Source organism: Hemitrygon akajei, chromosome 8 (assembly GCF_048418815.1).
Source record: "Hemitrygon akajei chromosome 8, sHemAka1.3, whole genome shotgun sequence".
In the NCBI taxonomy this organism is placed as follows: domain Eukaryota; kingdom Metazoa; phylum Chordata; class Chondrichthyes; order Myliobatiformes; family Dasyatidae; genus Hemitrygon; species Hemitrygon akajei.
Window position 1 is genome coordinate 70676973 of NC_133131.1, and position 15110 is coordinate 70692082.

General features: G+C 47.0%; 1 protein-coding gene across 2 annotated transcripts in view; it reads left to right on the plus strand.

Annotated features, from left to right (window-relative positions):
- LOC140731970 (transcription factor ETV7-like) overlaps positions 1-15110 on the plus strand; it is a 92566-nt gene that overhangs the window by 21081 nt on the left and 56375 nt on the right. For both annotated transcript variants that reach the window (XM_073054008.1, XM_073054009.1), the window contains 2 exons: positions 11104-11268; positions 14087-14218. In XM_073054008.1, coding sequence (XP_072910109.1) covers positions 11104-11268; positions 14087-14218 — 297 coding nt within the window. The remainder of the gene's footprint in view (positions 1-11103; positions 11269-14086; positions 14219-15110) is intronic.

Genomic DNA, 15110 nt, shown 5'->3' on the forward strand with positions numbered 1-15110 from the left:
AATTTAACTAAAAGCAGCCAGTCAGATATCGCCCAATATCCCATAAGACAGTTTGATACTTGTTTGTTTAAAATAATTCCAACTCCATACATATGCTGTTGACCTCCAGAATATACTATCAGAGAACTATCCTTAGTGAATTTGCCACTGTCGGTCCATCTAATTTCTGACAGGCCTAAGATACCAACTCCCAACCTTTTCATTTCATTTCATGTGTTGTCCAGCTTTCCTTTCTGGTAAAGTGACGGATGTTCCAGGCTGCTACCCTTAGCCTTTCCCTATTGCTTATAGTCTCTGGATGACGGTCTGGTGGCACGTGGCTACTCCTACCGAGCGAGGTGTTGTTCTGTTGATTAGAATCAACCCCATCCACGCTGTTGTCTGGTTTCCTTCTTTTGTTTCTTTCCATGATTGACCAGGCAAAAATTCCAACAGTGGTTTGCCGTTGCCTTCCGTGGCCGCAGTGCTCATCTAACTAGAATACTTTACAATAATATTCACAGTAGTGAAGTAAGACTCATCAGCCTATAATTTCCTGCTTTCTGTTTAGAGCCTTTCTTAAATAGCAGAACAACACTGGCGATCCTCCAATCCTGTGGTATCTCACCTGTCACTAAGGACGATTTAAATATCTCTGCCGGGACTTCGGCGATTTCAACACTTGCCTCCCTCAGGTTCTGAGGCAACAGCTTGTCAAGCTCTCTGGACTTATCCACCCTAATTTGCCTTAGAACAGCAAACACCTCCCCGTCCTCCGTAATCTGTTTAGGGTCCATGTAGTTGACGCTACTTTGTCTTGCTTCTATAGAGTCTCTGTCCAGCTCCTGAGTAAATACAGATGCAAAAATTCACTTAAGCTCGCTCCCATCTCGTTTGGTTCCATGCATGGGTTACCATTCTGATCTTCCAGAGGACCAGTGTTGTCCCTGACAGTCCTTTTGCTCTTAACATATCTGTAGGATTCTCCTTCACTTTTTCTCTTAGGGAAGCTTCATGCCTTGTTTTAACCCTCTTGAGTTCTTTCTCAGACTTTGTATGAATTCTTAACAACATCTGTCTCCACTATCTGTTCTGCCACTCTGATTCCCATCCCCCTGCAACTCAAGTTTAACCCCACCGTGCAGCACCAATAAACCTTCCTTCCCTCTCCAGTTCAGGTGCAAACTGTCCCTTCTGTACAGGTCCCGTCATTCCTGGAAGAAAGCCCAATGATCCAAAAATCTTATGACCTCTCTCCTGCACCAACTCCTTGCTACCCCTGCCATGAGTTAAACTGTATGATCTTCCTGTTTCTGGTCTCACTTGCACGTGGCAGGGGTAGCAATCCTGAGATCACAACCCTGGAGTTCCTGCCCTCTAATGTAGCACCTAACTCCCTGAATGCACTTTGCAGAACCTCATCACTCTTCCTACCTATGTCATTGGTACCTACATGGACCATGACCTCTGACTGTTCACCCTCCCACTTAAAATACTGAGGAGTCGATCTGAAGTGTCCCGGGTCCTGGCACAGGGGAGGCAACTTACCATCAGGGAACCCAGTTTCCCATGTCCTGCACCTTTGGTGTAACTATCTCTCTCTGTCCTGTCTATCACCCCGCCCTCAGCCTCCCGAATGATCCGGAGTTCATCCAGTTCCAGCTCCAGCTCCTTAACGCAGACTGTTACAAACTGCAGCTGGATGCACTTTTCGCATTTGTGGTCATCAGGGACGCTGGAGGTTTCCCTGCCTTCTGACATCCCACAAGACTATCCTGCCTGGCATGTCTACTGTTTTAACTGAGCATATATAAAGACGGAAGAACAATGAACTGTTTGGGAATCTCTACCTACAGCTTTTGTGCTGTCTCTCACTGAGGCTTCAAATAGCTAAAGGCTAGAACATCTCCACTCTAAATTTGACCACTCCGACAAAGGCCGCTCCACTTGTCACTGCCTCACTTCTTGCCAATCAAAGCAGCTAATGTGAGTAATCTCAATGCTCCAAGCTGCCATGAGTCACTGCCCTTTCTACTCAGCCGGCGATCCTGAGTGAGCGATCTGAGAGGGGAGATCAGAATCAGGCTCGCTGTCACTGCGATGAAATATGTTGGTTGCAGGCCCACGACAAATGACCGTAAGTTACAATAAAAGATAAACAAATAGTGCAGAAGAGGAACAGTGAGGACGTGAGACCACAGAGATACAGTTGGAGCAGAATTGGGCCATTCGGCCCATCAAATCTGCTCCAACATTCCATCACGGCTGATTTATTAACCCTTTTCGACCCCATTCTCCTGCCTTCTTTCAGTAACCTTTGACGCTCTGGCTAAGTGAGAACCTATGAACCTTCACTTTAAATACAACCAATAACTTAGTCTCCACAGCCGTCTGTAGCAATGAATTCCACAGATCCACCACCTCGGGCTAAAGAAATTCCTCCTCATCTCCGTTCTAAAGGGACATCCTTCTACTTGAGCCTGTGCTCTCTAGTCCTGAACTCCCGCAATAGAACAAACATCCTCTCCACATCCACTCTATCTAGGCCTTTCAATATTCAATAGGTCTTCATGAGATTCACTCCCCACCCCACCCCCACCATTCTGCTAAACTCAGCTAGTACAGGCCCAAAACCAACAAATCATCCTTGTATGTTGATCCTTTCATTCCCAAGATCATTCCTGTGAACCTCCTCTGGACCCTCTCCTGTCATGGTCCGGTCCGAAGTCTGCATTCCGGTTCACGTTCCGGTCCGCGGACTCTGGACTCCGGGTCCTCCGACTGTCCCTTGTTTCAGTTGGGCTCAAGCATTTGCACCTGATGCTCATCTTGTTGGCTGGGAATACAAGTGGCTCTGGGAATGAGTGTGGTTGGGGGGGGGTTGTCTTGTCAGTCCCTGTTTGGAGTAACCTACCGAACAGGCTGTTCTGTAGCCTGCTGAGGTTACTGGCCGCCTTGATTCTTGGAGCCACCCCAGACCAAGCTCCCTCCCTGTCCCTCGCCTCTGTAGGGTAAGCTAGGCTGTTTGCGGTTACCCTGTGGTTGGTTCTGTCCCTTGCCTCTGTCAGGTAAGCCAGGCCGATTGCAGTTACCCTGCAGTTGGTTGTGTCCCTCCCTGTTCCTTGCCTCTGTTGGGTCCTGCCCAGGGGTCCTGTGTCCTCCCCAGGAGGCTACCTCCAGGAACTTCAGGAACCCAAGTCTCCAACTCCTAGAACCCAGGTCTTGTCACGTCTTCACCTGGTTTGGGGGTCTGAGCCTGACTCAAGGCCCAGGCTCTGGGTCCATGTCCAGTCTCGAGCTCGGAGTCCACCCCAGGCTCCTTGTTCCCAGTCCCTTGTCCCGGTCCTGCTTCCCCAGCCCTGTCTGCGACCTGTCCCGTCATGTTCCTAGTACTCCAGTGTCTGTGTCCTGCATTTGGGTCCATTCCCAACACCCCCTTATGACATCTCCAATGTCAGCACATCTTTTCCTAGATATGGGCCCAAAACTGCTCACGATACTCTGAGTGTGGTGTGACTTTCACCGTGCATTCTGTGTAGCAAATGAAGCTGGTGGATTGGTGGTGGCAACGTGTGTATGCTGACCACAGAGCCCTGGCTGGTCACGTGATATCAGTGGGCTCTGACTACTTCCAGGTGGTAGGTATTTGAGAAAGATAATGTGTGCGAGATAGGCTTCTGTAATGGAAGGTAACAGGAAAGGAGTGCAGAGAATTGAGTTGTGAAATCGAGTTTCCTTTCCCTGAAGATGATATGGTGGTGTCAGTGTTAAAGGAAAGGAGAAGAATTTCTGACACATTTGGAAGAACTTCTCTCTCAGAACTTTTTAACCCTAGCACATGATTGTGCCTTGCCTCCCACTTCCAGGGATGAGATGAGTCATGTGTTATCATGGGACATAATTAAGGAAACAGTTACTGACATGATGACAGTTTGGTGATGAAACAACATTTATGAAAGATTCAACATAACCTTGTTAGATTTGTGCCTTATGCATCTATTTAAACAGCCATTTCTATGCACTGTGTTTCAGTCTGTGCACTTTATCAGCTACCCCTGCCCATTAATGCAAATATCTAATCAGCCAATCATGTGGCGGCAACGCGATGCAGAAAAGCATGCAGACATGGTCTAGAGGTTCAGTTGTTGTTGCTCAGACTAAACATCAGAATGGGGAAGAAATGTGATTAAAGTGACTTTGACTGTTGGTGCCAGATGTGGTGGTTTGAGTATCTCAGAAACTGCTGATCTCCTGGGATTTTCACACACAGCTGTCTCTAGAGTTTACAGAGAGTGGTGCAAAAACCAAAAAAAAAAGCATGCAGTAAGCGGCAGCTCAGTGGGTGAAAATGCCTTGTTAATGAGAGGGGTCAGAGGAGAATGGGCAGGCTGGTTCAGGCTGACAGGAAGGCGACAGTAACTCAAGTAACCACATGTTACAGCAGTGGTGAGTAGAACAGCATCTCTGACTGCACAACACATTGAACCTTGAAGTGGACGGGCCAGAGCAGCAGAGGAGCTCGCCAGGTTCCACTCTGGTGATCACTTTATGAGCTACAAGGGTCATTGAGGGCTCATTGTCCCAACCTCAGATACTTGTGCACAAGTTGTTCAAGATGGTGAGAGGCATAGAGCAGACAGCTAGAGACTTTACCCAGGGTGGAAATGGCTAATAAAGGAGGTGGGGGGAGGAACACAGTTTTAAAGTGATCGGATGAAAGTTAAGGGGATGTTATCAGAGGTTAGTTTTTCACACAGAGAGTGGTGGGTGCATGGATTGGTGGCAGAGGCAGACACATTAAGGATATTTGAGAAACTCTCAGAGAGGCATATGGATGACAGAAAAGTGGAGAGCTGTCTAGGATGGAAGGGTTAGATTTATCTTAGAGTGGATTAAAAGGCAGGAACAAAATCGTGGGCTGAATGGCCTGTGCTGTACTGTAACATTCTACTTCCTATGTTCTAAGTGTCCTTTCTCCTTTGTGGATCTCCTTTCAAAGTGCAAAGTACATTTATTATCAAAGCATGCATACTTTATACAACCTTCAGATTCGCCTCCTTACAGGCAGCTACAAAACGAGAAACCTGAAAGAGCCCTTTAACAAGAGACCAACAAACACCCAAAGCGCAGAGAGAGAAAAAAGAAGCACAAATCATGCAAACAATGAAAAGAAGAAACTGCATTCGGAACGGAAGTGAGTCCATAGACCCGAAGCCCGGAGCAGGCCCTCAACCTCAGTGGCACGGGGAGTGGGGTAAACTATATTTAAAGTGTGGGCTAGTAGGTTCTTGATTAGTCATGGCGTCAAAGTTTACAGGGAGAAGGGAGGAGAATGGGATTGAGAGGAATAATAAATCAGCCATGATGGAATGGTGAAATGGACTCGGTGGGCCGAGTGGTCTAATTCTGCTCCCATGTCTCCAGTCTCTGAAACTTTCTAATTGGTCATATCACCTTTCTGTGTCTGTGCTGCTCACTTCATGTTCCTGTACATTAAATTTCACACACCTCACGGCACGCTCGCTCGGCAGGGCAGTTTCAGGAAGGGAGGGAGTTGTGCTGAACTACCATGCAGTCACAGCCACAGTGCCAAGCTCAGTTCTGGGTGGGACCTGGGAACGCTGTGAAACACTCAGCAGGTCAGCCAGGACCGGCAGAAGGCCCTTTGTCACAGCTGGAGAAGTGAGAAAAAGACTAGTGTTAGGGAGGGATGCGAAGGATATGGATAAGAGATTAACTAGGACAATCCCTAAGACAAGGAATGTGAATGCAGATGTGATGTATCCAGATTGAGAGATCAGAAACCAGAGGACCATTATCACTCGGATTGGGCCCTCTGTAACAAAATGAGCTGTACTCTCGTTGGCCCCATCAGCCCTGAGGGACCTGCCTGAGAGGAAGACACCAGGAGAAAGCATCTCCATCCAGTAAGTGTTCGTGATCCTGTGCTGTGTGCCTGGAGGCTGGGGCAGGCTTTGGTGGCATGGTGTTGCTGGGATTGACTTGGCTCAGACTGAGTTCGATGGCTTTAATTCGCAACCCTTGTTATTGTACCGGCTTGTTGTGTTGTGTGCAGTTCTGCCGAGCATCGTGGGTATGCTGTGTTGTCAGCAGAGTGTGTGGTGGCACTCGCGGGCTGTCCCTGTGTTGTGTTGTGTGTGGACGTAAACAACCTATTTCACTTTAGTTTCAATGTACACTCAAGGGCCTCCTTTTCAGTTTCCTCTTGAGTGGCCGCTGAGTGTATGTCCGTGGTCTTCTGCTGCTGTAGCCCATCCACTTCGAACGGCTCGTGAGTTGTGTGTTCAGAGATGCTCTTCTGCACACCACTGTTGTAAGACGTGGCTACTTGTGCTACTGTTGCCTTCCTGTCAGCTTGAACCTGTCTGGCCATTCTCCTCTGACCTCTCTCACTAACAAGGTGTTTTCATTCGCAGAACTGCTGCTCACTGGATGGTTTTTGTTTCTCGCACCATTCTCTGTAAACTCTAGAGACTGTTGTGCAACACAGTCCCAGGGGATTAGCAGTTTCCAAGATACTCAAACCACCCCATCTGGCACCAGAAATTATTCATGGTCAAAGTCACTTAGATCACATTTCTTCCCCATACTGATGTTTGGTCTAAACAACAACTGAACCTCTTGACCATGTCTGCATGCTTTTATGCATTGACTTCCTGCCACATGATTGGCTGATTAGATATTTGCATTAATTAGGTGTACCTAATAAAGTGGCCATGGAGTGTAAGCTGTTCTTGTGGGAGGTACAGTTGAATCCTCATTGCCTCTGAAAGCTCCTGTTCACCACCTGTACATTAAAAAATAAATTGAAATCTGAATCTTCTCAGTAACAATGCCTTAATTCTGTGGTTATTGATTGTTTGACCGGTTTTTCTGCATTTCCGAGGTTCCTCGCTGGTTGCCAATTGCTCAGATTCACACTGAGGGCATGCACAGCTCATATGTGTTGCAATCTATGCCACATGTATCTGTGCTGTGTGTACAGAAGAGCTGAGTGAGTTGAGCATGGGTCACAGCGGCTGGGAAGTCAGCTGATTTCTGACTCCAGTCGCTGCTGTAACCCCAGTGCTGTCTGACTAACCGTGACCGACCCCAGTGCTGTCTGACTAACCCTGAACGACCCCAGTCCTGCCTGACTAACCCTGACCGACCCCAGTCCTGCCTGACTAACCGTGACGGACCCCAGTGCCGTCTGACTGACCCTGACCGACCCCAGTGCCGTCTGACTGACCCTGACCGACCCCAGTCCCGTGTGACTGACCGTGACCGACCCCAGTGCTGTCTGACTGACCGTGACCAACATCAGTCCTGTTTCAACACAACACAGGAGTTCTATTTGAACTCTTCTAGTTCACATGCAATACATTGTCTCAGTGGTCATGTCCGAGATGTTCTGACCATCCACCAGTCTGGATCTTCTCCGTTTGTACAGGGTTCTTGCCTCTTGCTCTGCCCTGCTTTACCAGCGTTTATTCCCTGTCTCTGCAATCAATTGTCTTACAAGGAATGAGCTGTTCATGGAGACTCCAGGGAGACTTTCAGATGCTGGAATCACAAAGCACCGGAGGAACTCATCGGATCGGGCAGCACATGCGGAAGGAAAGAAGCCGCCAACGTTTCAGCTCAAGCCGCTTCTTCAGGACTCGTCACTCATTTGCCTTGCTTGCAGGGTAATGGTACTAAATCCAACCATCACCATCATCTTGGGCAACGCACACAAAATGTTGGAGGAACTCAGCTGGTCATGTCAGGCAGCATCCAGGAAATGAATAAACCGTCAATGTTTCAGGCCTTGACCCTTCATCGGGACCCTTCGTGAGCCTGATGACAGCCCTTGGCCAGAAACATCAACTATTTATTCCCCTCCATGTTCTGCTGACTTTCTGGACCAGTTTGCTCTGGACTTCCAGCGTTTGCAGAATCTCCCGTGTTTATCAGTATTTTGGGTTGCCACCCAGGACCTCACTGAGGAGTGTGATAGAACAGAGGAATCTGGAAATAAGAGTCCATAATGCCTTAAAAATTGTGTCACAGGTACATAGGTTTATAAAAAGAGTTCATCTAATATAAAGAGACATTCAAAAAACAACTTCAACTACATTAGTTAATAAAACAAAACTCAGAATATACAACGTAACATCGTAGTAGTCTGGCTAGCAATATTGTGTCAACCTTTTAGCCTACTTCAAGATCAATCTAACTCTTCCCTCCTACATAACCCTCCATTTTTCTATCATCCATGTACCTATCTAAGAGTTTCTGAAATTTCCCTGATGTATCTGCCTCTATCACCACCCCTGGCAGGGCATTCCACACACCCACCGCTCTCTGTGTAAAAAAACTTACCTCTGACATCCCCCCTATACTTTCCTCCAATCACCTTAGCATTACGCCCCATCGTATTAGCCATTTCCTGCCTGGGTAAAAGTCTCTGGCTGTCCACTCGATCTATGCCTCTTGTACACCTTTATCAAATCATCCTCTCATCCAAAGAGAAAAGCCCTCGCTCCCTCAATCTGCAAAAGAAAGAAAAAAAAATCTAATGAGTAATCTAAACATGCAGGTCTGATTATGCATAAATTTACTGCCTCTTTGTGCTGGGAATCCCCACTTAAGTGACTGGGGACTTTGAGCGCGCACTTTGGAGTAGACTGACAGAATTGAACAGAATGCAATGGAGTCCCAGTGTGATCAGACTACACCTTTGGCCTCTGTGTGAGCTGTAACATGGAGCTCATCCCAGATTTGCAGCCAACACGCCCAGCTCCGAGATCACTTGCCTGTGAGAGGCAGATTGCCTCCACCTACCTTCTGCGCTCTGCACTGGGCCGGCTGAAGCACTTGCCAAGTTCCTGTTACATAAATGGTGAACAGATACTCAGAGGGTGATCAGCACTGACTGCAGAGATACTGGTGTTTCCCTGTGCGATTTACACTTGTTTGTGAGTTAACTGTTGGTCGTGGAGTGATTGTTGTCAATATATACTCAGTGGCCACTTTATTAATGACCTCCTGTACCTAATAAGGTGCTCACTGGGTGTACATTCATGGTCTTCTGCTGTTGTAGCCCATCCACTTCGTGTGTTGTGTGTTCAGAGATGCCCGTCTGCACACCGCTGTGGTAACACGTCACAACATTTGAGTTACTGTCGCCTTTCTGCCAGCTTGAACCAGTCTGGCCATTCTCCTCCGATCTGGCTCATTACAAGGTGTTTTCAACCACAGCCCTGCTGCTCACTGGATGTCTTCTTTTTGTTTTTCGTATCATTCTCTGTAATCTCTGGAGACTGTGGTGCATGAAAATCCCTGGAGATCAGCAGTTTGAGATACACAAACCACCACAATCCTCCCTTGGCTCCTTAACTTCAAAGTTAAAAGTAAATTTATTATATATATACATCCCTGACAGTCATTTTCTTGTGGGCGGACTCTATGAATCCAATAACCATAATAGAATCAATGAAAGGCAGCACCAACAGGGTGGACAACCGGTGTGCAAAAGGCAGCAAACTGCAGATATAGAAAGAAAGTAATAATAATAAAAAAAAGCAAAAAATATCAAAAACATGGAATGGAGAGTCCTTGAAAGTGAGCCCATTGGTTGTGGGAACAATTCAAAGATGGGGCAAGTGAAGCTGAGTGAAGTTTTCCCCTTTGCTTCAAGAACTAGATGGCTGAGGGGTGATAACTGTTCCTGAACCTGGTGGTGCGGGCCCTGAGGCTCCTGTGCCACCTTGTTGATGGTCACAGCATGGCCTGGGTGGTGGGGGTCCCTGATGATGGGCGCTGCTTTCCTGCGACAATGTTCTGTGTAGATGTGCTCAGTGGAGGGGAGGGCTTTACCCATGATGAACTGGGCCCTATCCACTACTTTTTGTAGGATTTTCTGTTCGAAGGCATTGGTGCTTTCATACCAGGCTGTGATGCAGCCAGTCAATATTGTCTCCACTGCACATCTATAGAAGTTCTTTGTACTATATGGCTCTACCCATCTATACCTAATAAAGTGGTCACTGTACATGGTCAAAGTAACCTCAATCACATTTTTTCCTTATTCTGATGTTTGGTCTGAACAACAACTGACCACCTTGACCATGCCTGCATGCTTTTCTGCATTGAGTTCTGCTACATGAATGGCTGATTAGATATTTGCATTAACAAGCAGGTGTATGTGTTCCTATCCATGCTTTTCACGCCTGAATGTGAGCATGTGGGTCGCTACAGTTATACAGTTTCGAGGTGAAAACCTGTCGTGAGAACACAGCTGAGCAGGACCACTGACGTATGGGTGCAAACAGCCCCTTCTCACGGCACCTGCCTGTCAGAATGTCCTTGTGGAATGTGCCATATAGACCAAGGAGGTCAGCTGGAACCAGCTTAAACCAGTTTTTGGGCCCCTTACTGTGCTGGCATAGGAGAGGGTCCTATGGAGGTTCAGGAGAATTATCCTGGGACTGAAAGGGTTAACATATGAGGAGCATTTGATGGCTCTGGGCCTGTACTCACTGGAGTTTAGAAGAATGAGGGGGAATCTCTTTGAACCTATCGAATATTGGAAGGCCGAGATAGGTTCCCCGAGGGTGGTGAATCTGTGGAATTTGGTGCCACAGATGACTGGGTATATTTAAAGCAGAGGTTGATTGGTTCTCGGTTAACACATACGAAATGCTAGAGGACCTCAGCAAGGTAGGCAGCATCTATGGGTGGGAATAAAGAGTCAACGTTTCAGGCCGAGATGCTTCATCAGGACTGGTTCGTGATTCATAAGTGTGTCAAAGGATATGGGGAGAAGGCAGGAGAATGGGGGTCGGGAGAGAAAATAAACCAGCCAGGATTAAATGGCAGAGCAGATTCGATGGGGCAAATGGCCTAATTCTCTTCCTGTGTCTTACAGCCTAAACATGTGTGAGGAGACCAGTCCACAAAGAGAAGTAATTATTGAGAAAGTAAAGGTTACACGCTGTGTCCCGTTAGATGGAGGGGAGTGAGGGATTGATTTGGAGTCTTTGTGTCTCTGATTACTCCTCTGCCTGGACGCCACCCTTTGGCAGTGAGCTGGCCGCTGCAAACTCTAACGTTGACTGTGCTGTTGCTCTACCACAGAAATGCCACCATCCCTCTGGAGTAAAGCTGACGTGGCACACTGGCTGAAGTGGGCGGAGAGAGAGTATTCGCTGCATTCCATCGAAGACAGCAAGTTCGAAATGAACGGAAAGGCACTTTGCCTGCTGACCAAGGACGACTTCCGATACCGCTCTCCCGGCGCAGGTAGGAATAGTGGGATAGTTATGACACAAACCTTTGATGTGTCCTGTAAGTGTGGGGATGGCACTGCAGTGCACACCCAGGATTTCCCAGGAGTGTGGGGGTAACCAGTCCGTGGGACAACAGCAATAAGTGTGGACGCAGAAAAGCAGAACTACAAATTACCCTGCGTGACTTCTGCATTACCCAGAGTGCTCCAGCTGCCTCCCGCATCACAAAGGTGTGCAGGTAGGTTTGTTAACTACCCCTTCTCCATTCAGGTAGGTTTGTTAACTACCCCTTCTCCATTCAGGTAGGTTTGTTAACTACCCCTTCTCCATTCAGGTAGGTTTGTTAACTACCCCTTCTCCATTCCTCCTGTGTGGAATCTTCCTCAGCGGTAGAATTTAGTTGGGGTGGGGGAGGGAGTTAAGTACAGGGAATGCACACACTGTGGCCACTTTATTAGTGACCTGCTGCGCCTAATAAAATAGCCACTGAATGTGTGTTCGTGGTCTTTTGCAGCTGTAGCCTGTCAATTTCAAGGTCCGGCAAGTTGTGCATTCAGAGATGCTCTTCTGCACACCACTGTCCTAACGTGTGGTTATCTGAGTTACTGTTGCCTTCCTGCTAGCTTGAACCAGTCTGGCCATTCTTCTCTGACAGCTTTCATTAACAAAGACGTTTTCACCCTCAGAACTGCTGCTCACTGGATGTTTTTTGCACCATTCTTTGTAAATTCTAGCTCTGTTGTGTGTGAAACCCCAGGAAATCATCACTTTCTGAGATACTCAAACCACCCCATCTGGCACCAACAATCATTCCATGGTTAAAATCACTTAGATTCCATTTCTTCCCCATTCTGATGTTTGGTCTGAACAGCAACTGAACCTCTTGACTATGTCTGTATGCTTTTAGGCATTGAGTTGCTGCCGCCTGATTGGCTGACTAGATATGTGCATTAATGAGCAGGTGTACAGGTGTACTGAATGAAATGGCCGCTGAGTGTAGGCCAGGACAGCTCAGTACAGGCCCTTTGACAATGAGCACCATGTAATGTAAACCCTTGCAGTTGCACATGATCCAGAGGAAGACACCAGAGGTCCATGAGTCAGTGGTCATTGGGGATCGGTGGTGGAGAGGGCCAGTTCCTTTAAATTCCTTGGTGTTATCATATGAGTGGTTGTCCCCTGGGTCCAGCACGTAAGTGCCATTACAAAGAAAGCACAGCAGCACCTCCGCTTCCTTCAGGCTTTGTGTAGCTGCGGCATCTGAAACTTTGGCAGACAGGACCATTTACAATGAGCAATTAACCCACTGACCAGAGAGGAGAGGGGTCCTTAATGACAGCTGCTGCCTTTTTAAGACATGGCCTTTTGAGGACGCCCATGTTGGAGCTGGCGGAGTTTACAACTTTCTGTAGCTTTTCTCGATCCTGTGAGGCGGTCCCCCCACAATAGCTGTTGCTGTGGAAACCAGAGTGTCATGTGATCATGGGGGGGGAGTTTGGAAAACTCAGCACGTGAACCTCAGTCAGGGCTGTGGCCCAGCTACGGTGTCACATCACGTGAGGGAAGCAAACGTCAGCCTTTCTGTAAGAAGAGCCCTCAACACCCAACACCAGTAGCCTGAGGAGTTGAGTCTGGCAATTGCAGTGCTTTCACCAGTGGACATCAGGAGGAGGTCACGCCTCGGTAAGAGTGGGCATCCATCATGAAGGGCCTCCATCACCCAGGACATAGCCTCTTCTCATTGCTACCATCATGGAGGAGCTACAGGAGTCTGAAGACACACATTGAACGTTTTAGGGAAGGCTTCTACCCTCCACCATCAGAGGAGGAAGAAAGGATGGCTTCTTTGCCACAATTAACCATGAGGTGGTAAAAGCAGATCTGCTTCCACTCTACCCAAATCCCTGGAAGTGGATCAGTGGAAGGGGGTCCATTCTGTCACTCCGGGAGCTCACTGGGGTCAGCCTTCACATTAGAGTTTAAATGTCAACGCTCAGAGTAAATTTATTATCAGATACATATATGTCACCATGTGCTACCCAGAAATTCATTATTTTGCAGGCATTCACAATAGAACAAAGAAATTCAATAGAGTCAATGAAAAACAGCACAAAAACAAAAACTGACGAGCAACAAATGTGCAAAAGAAGACAATCTATGCAAATACAAAAACAAAAACAAAAACAAATAATAGTAAGTAAATAATACTGAGAACATAAGTTGTAGAGTCCTTGAAAGTGAGTCTGTAGTTTGTGGAATCAGTTCAGTGTTGGGGTGAGAGAAGTTATCCACACCAGTTCAGGATCCTGATAGTTGAAGGGTGATGCCTTGTTCCTGAACTTGGTGGTGTGGGACCTGAGGCTCCTGTACCTCCTGCTCAAAGCCAGCAATGAGAAGACCATGGATGTTGGGGTCCTTGATGATAAATGCTGCTTTCCTGAGACAACGGTCCTTGTAGATGTGCTCGGTGGTGGGAGGACTTTTCCAGTGATGGATTTCCATAGACTCTTCCATTCCTGGGCATTGGTGTTACTCCGCCAGGCTGGGTTGATCTATCAATGGGCAGTCCTGGTTCAGAAAGTAAGTTAGGAGGATAGAACGTGCATGCTATGCTTGGCTCGACTTTCATTTGCAGGTTTACAAGAACAAGTTTTGTCTTTCCTCTGACAAGTTGCAGATAAAGTACAATTTGTACTCATAAAGTTGGAAAAAAGCACAGAAATTCTAGCACACCATAACCTCTATATACTTAAGTGGTTATTTACGTTACATACATGTATATAGTTAAATGGCAAAAACTTGACTTGACTCAGTGTCTTTTCTCTTTTCAGGAGATGTATTGTATGAAATACTTCAACAGTTTAATCACAACAGGAGCTTTGCACAAAGGAATCCCTTCATGAACCCACCTGCAGGACAGGCAATGCACACCCCTCATGTAAATCTACGCAGCAGCTTCGAAGGTATGATCAGTGGCGTGAGGGCGGACGAGATGGAGGAAAGGGACCTGATTTGCTGTTGACGTTTCGTTGCCTGCTGTGTTCTGCTCCATTGCATTCTGCGTTTTTCTACTGAGCATTATGGGCATGCCATGTTGGTGTAGTTTAAAAACGTTCGGCGTCTTTTGTGGGCTGCCTTCAGCACAACCCTAGCTTGTGTTGGTTGTTAGCGCAGACAAAGCATTTCACTGCAGGTTTTGATGTAAATGTGATAAATAAATCCGAATCTGAATTATTGCAACATGAAAAAATGCAAAGGTACAGCCTTTCTTTGAACTTTTGGATGGTTTCTGTTTGTGTTCAATCGAAAGTCACTTATATCAACCAGGTGTGTGGTTCACTGTCCCTATTACAAATGGGAAATGAGTATTGAGCCACACACGTCCACAGGTTCATAGAGCAGGAAACACAGAGGGCTTGGATCTGTTCTGTGACAGGCAATACGTGCTCGAGGGCAGGAGATGTTACAATCATGTTTAGAAAGGGGACAAAGTTAATCGCTCAGCCAGGATATGTCTGAGTCTTCAACTCCAAAGAGAACTTAGCGCAGCGGAAATGAATAAATATGAAGACAACAGGAAAATAAATATGATATTGGAAAAGAAGACTTTTGCTTAACAAATCCAACTGATGGGGAGGATGGATATGTCTGTATGGTTGTGTAGAAGGTGTTAAGAGGCATTGGTAGAGTGCACAGCCAGCACCATTTCCCTATCTAATGGCTAATGTGAGAGGGCATCATTTTAAGGTGTTTGGAAGGAAGTGTAGGAAGGGTGTCAGTGGTGGGTGTGTGGAACGCACTGCCAGAGGTGGTGGTAGAGGCACATTTAAAAAACTATTAGATATGCACATGTCA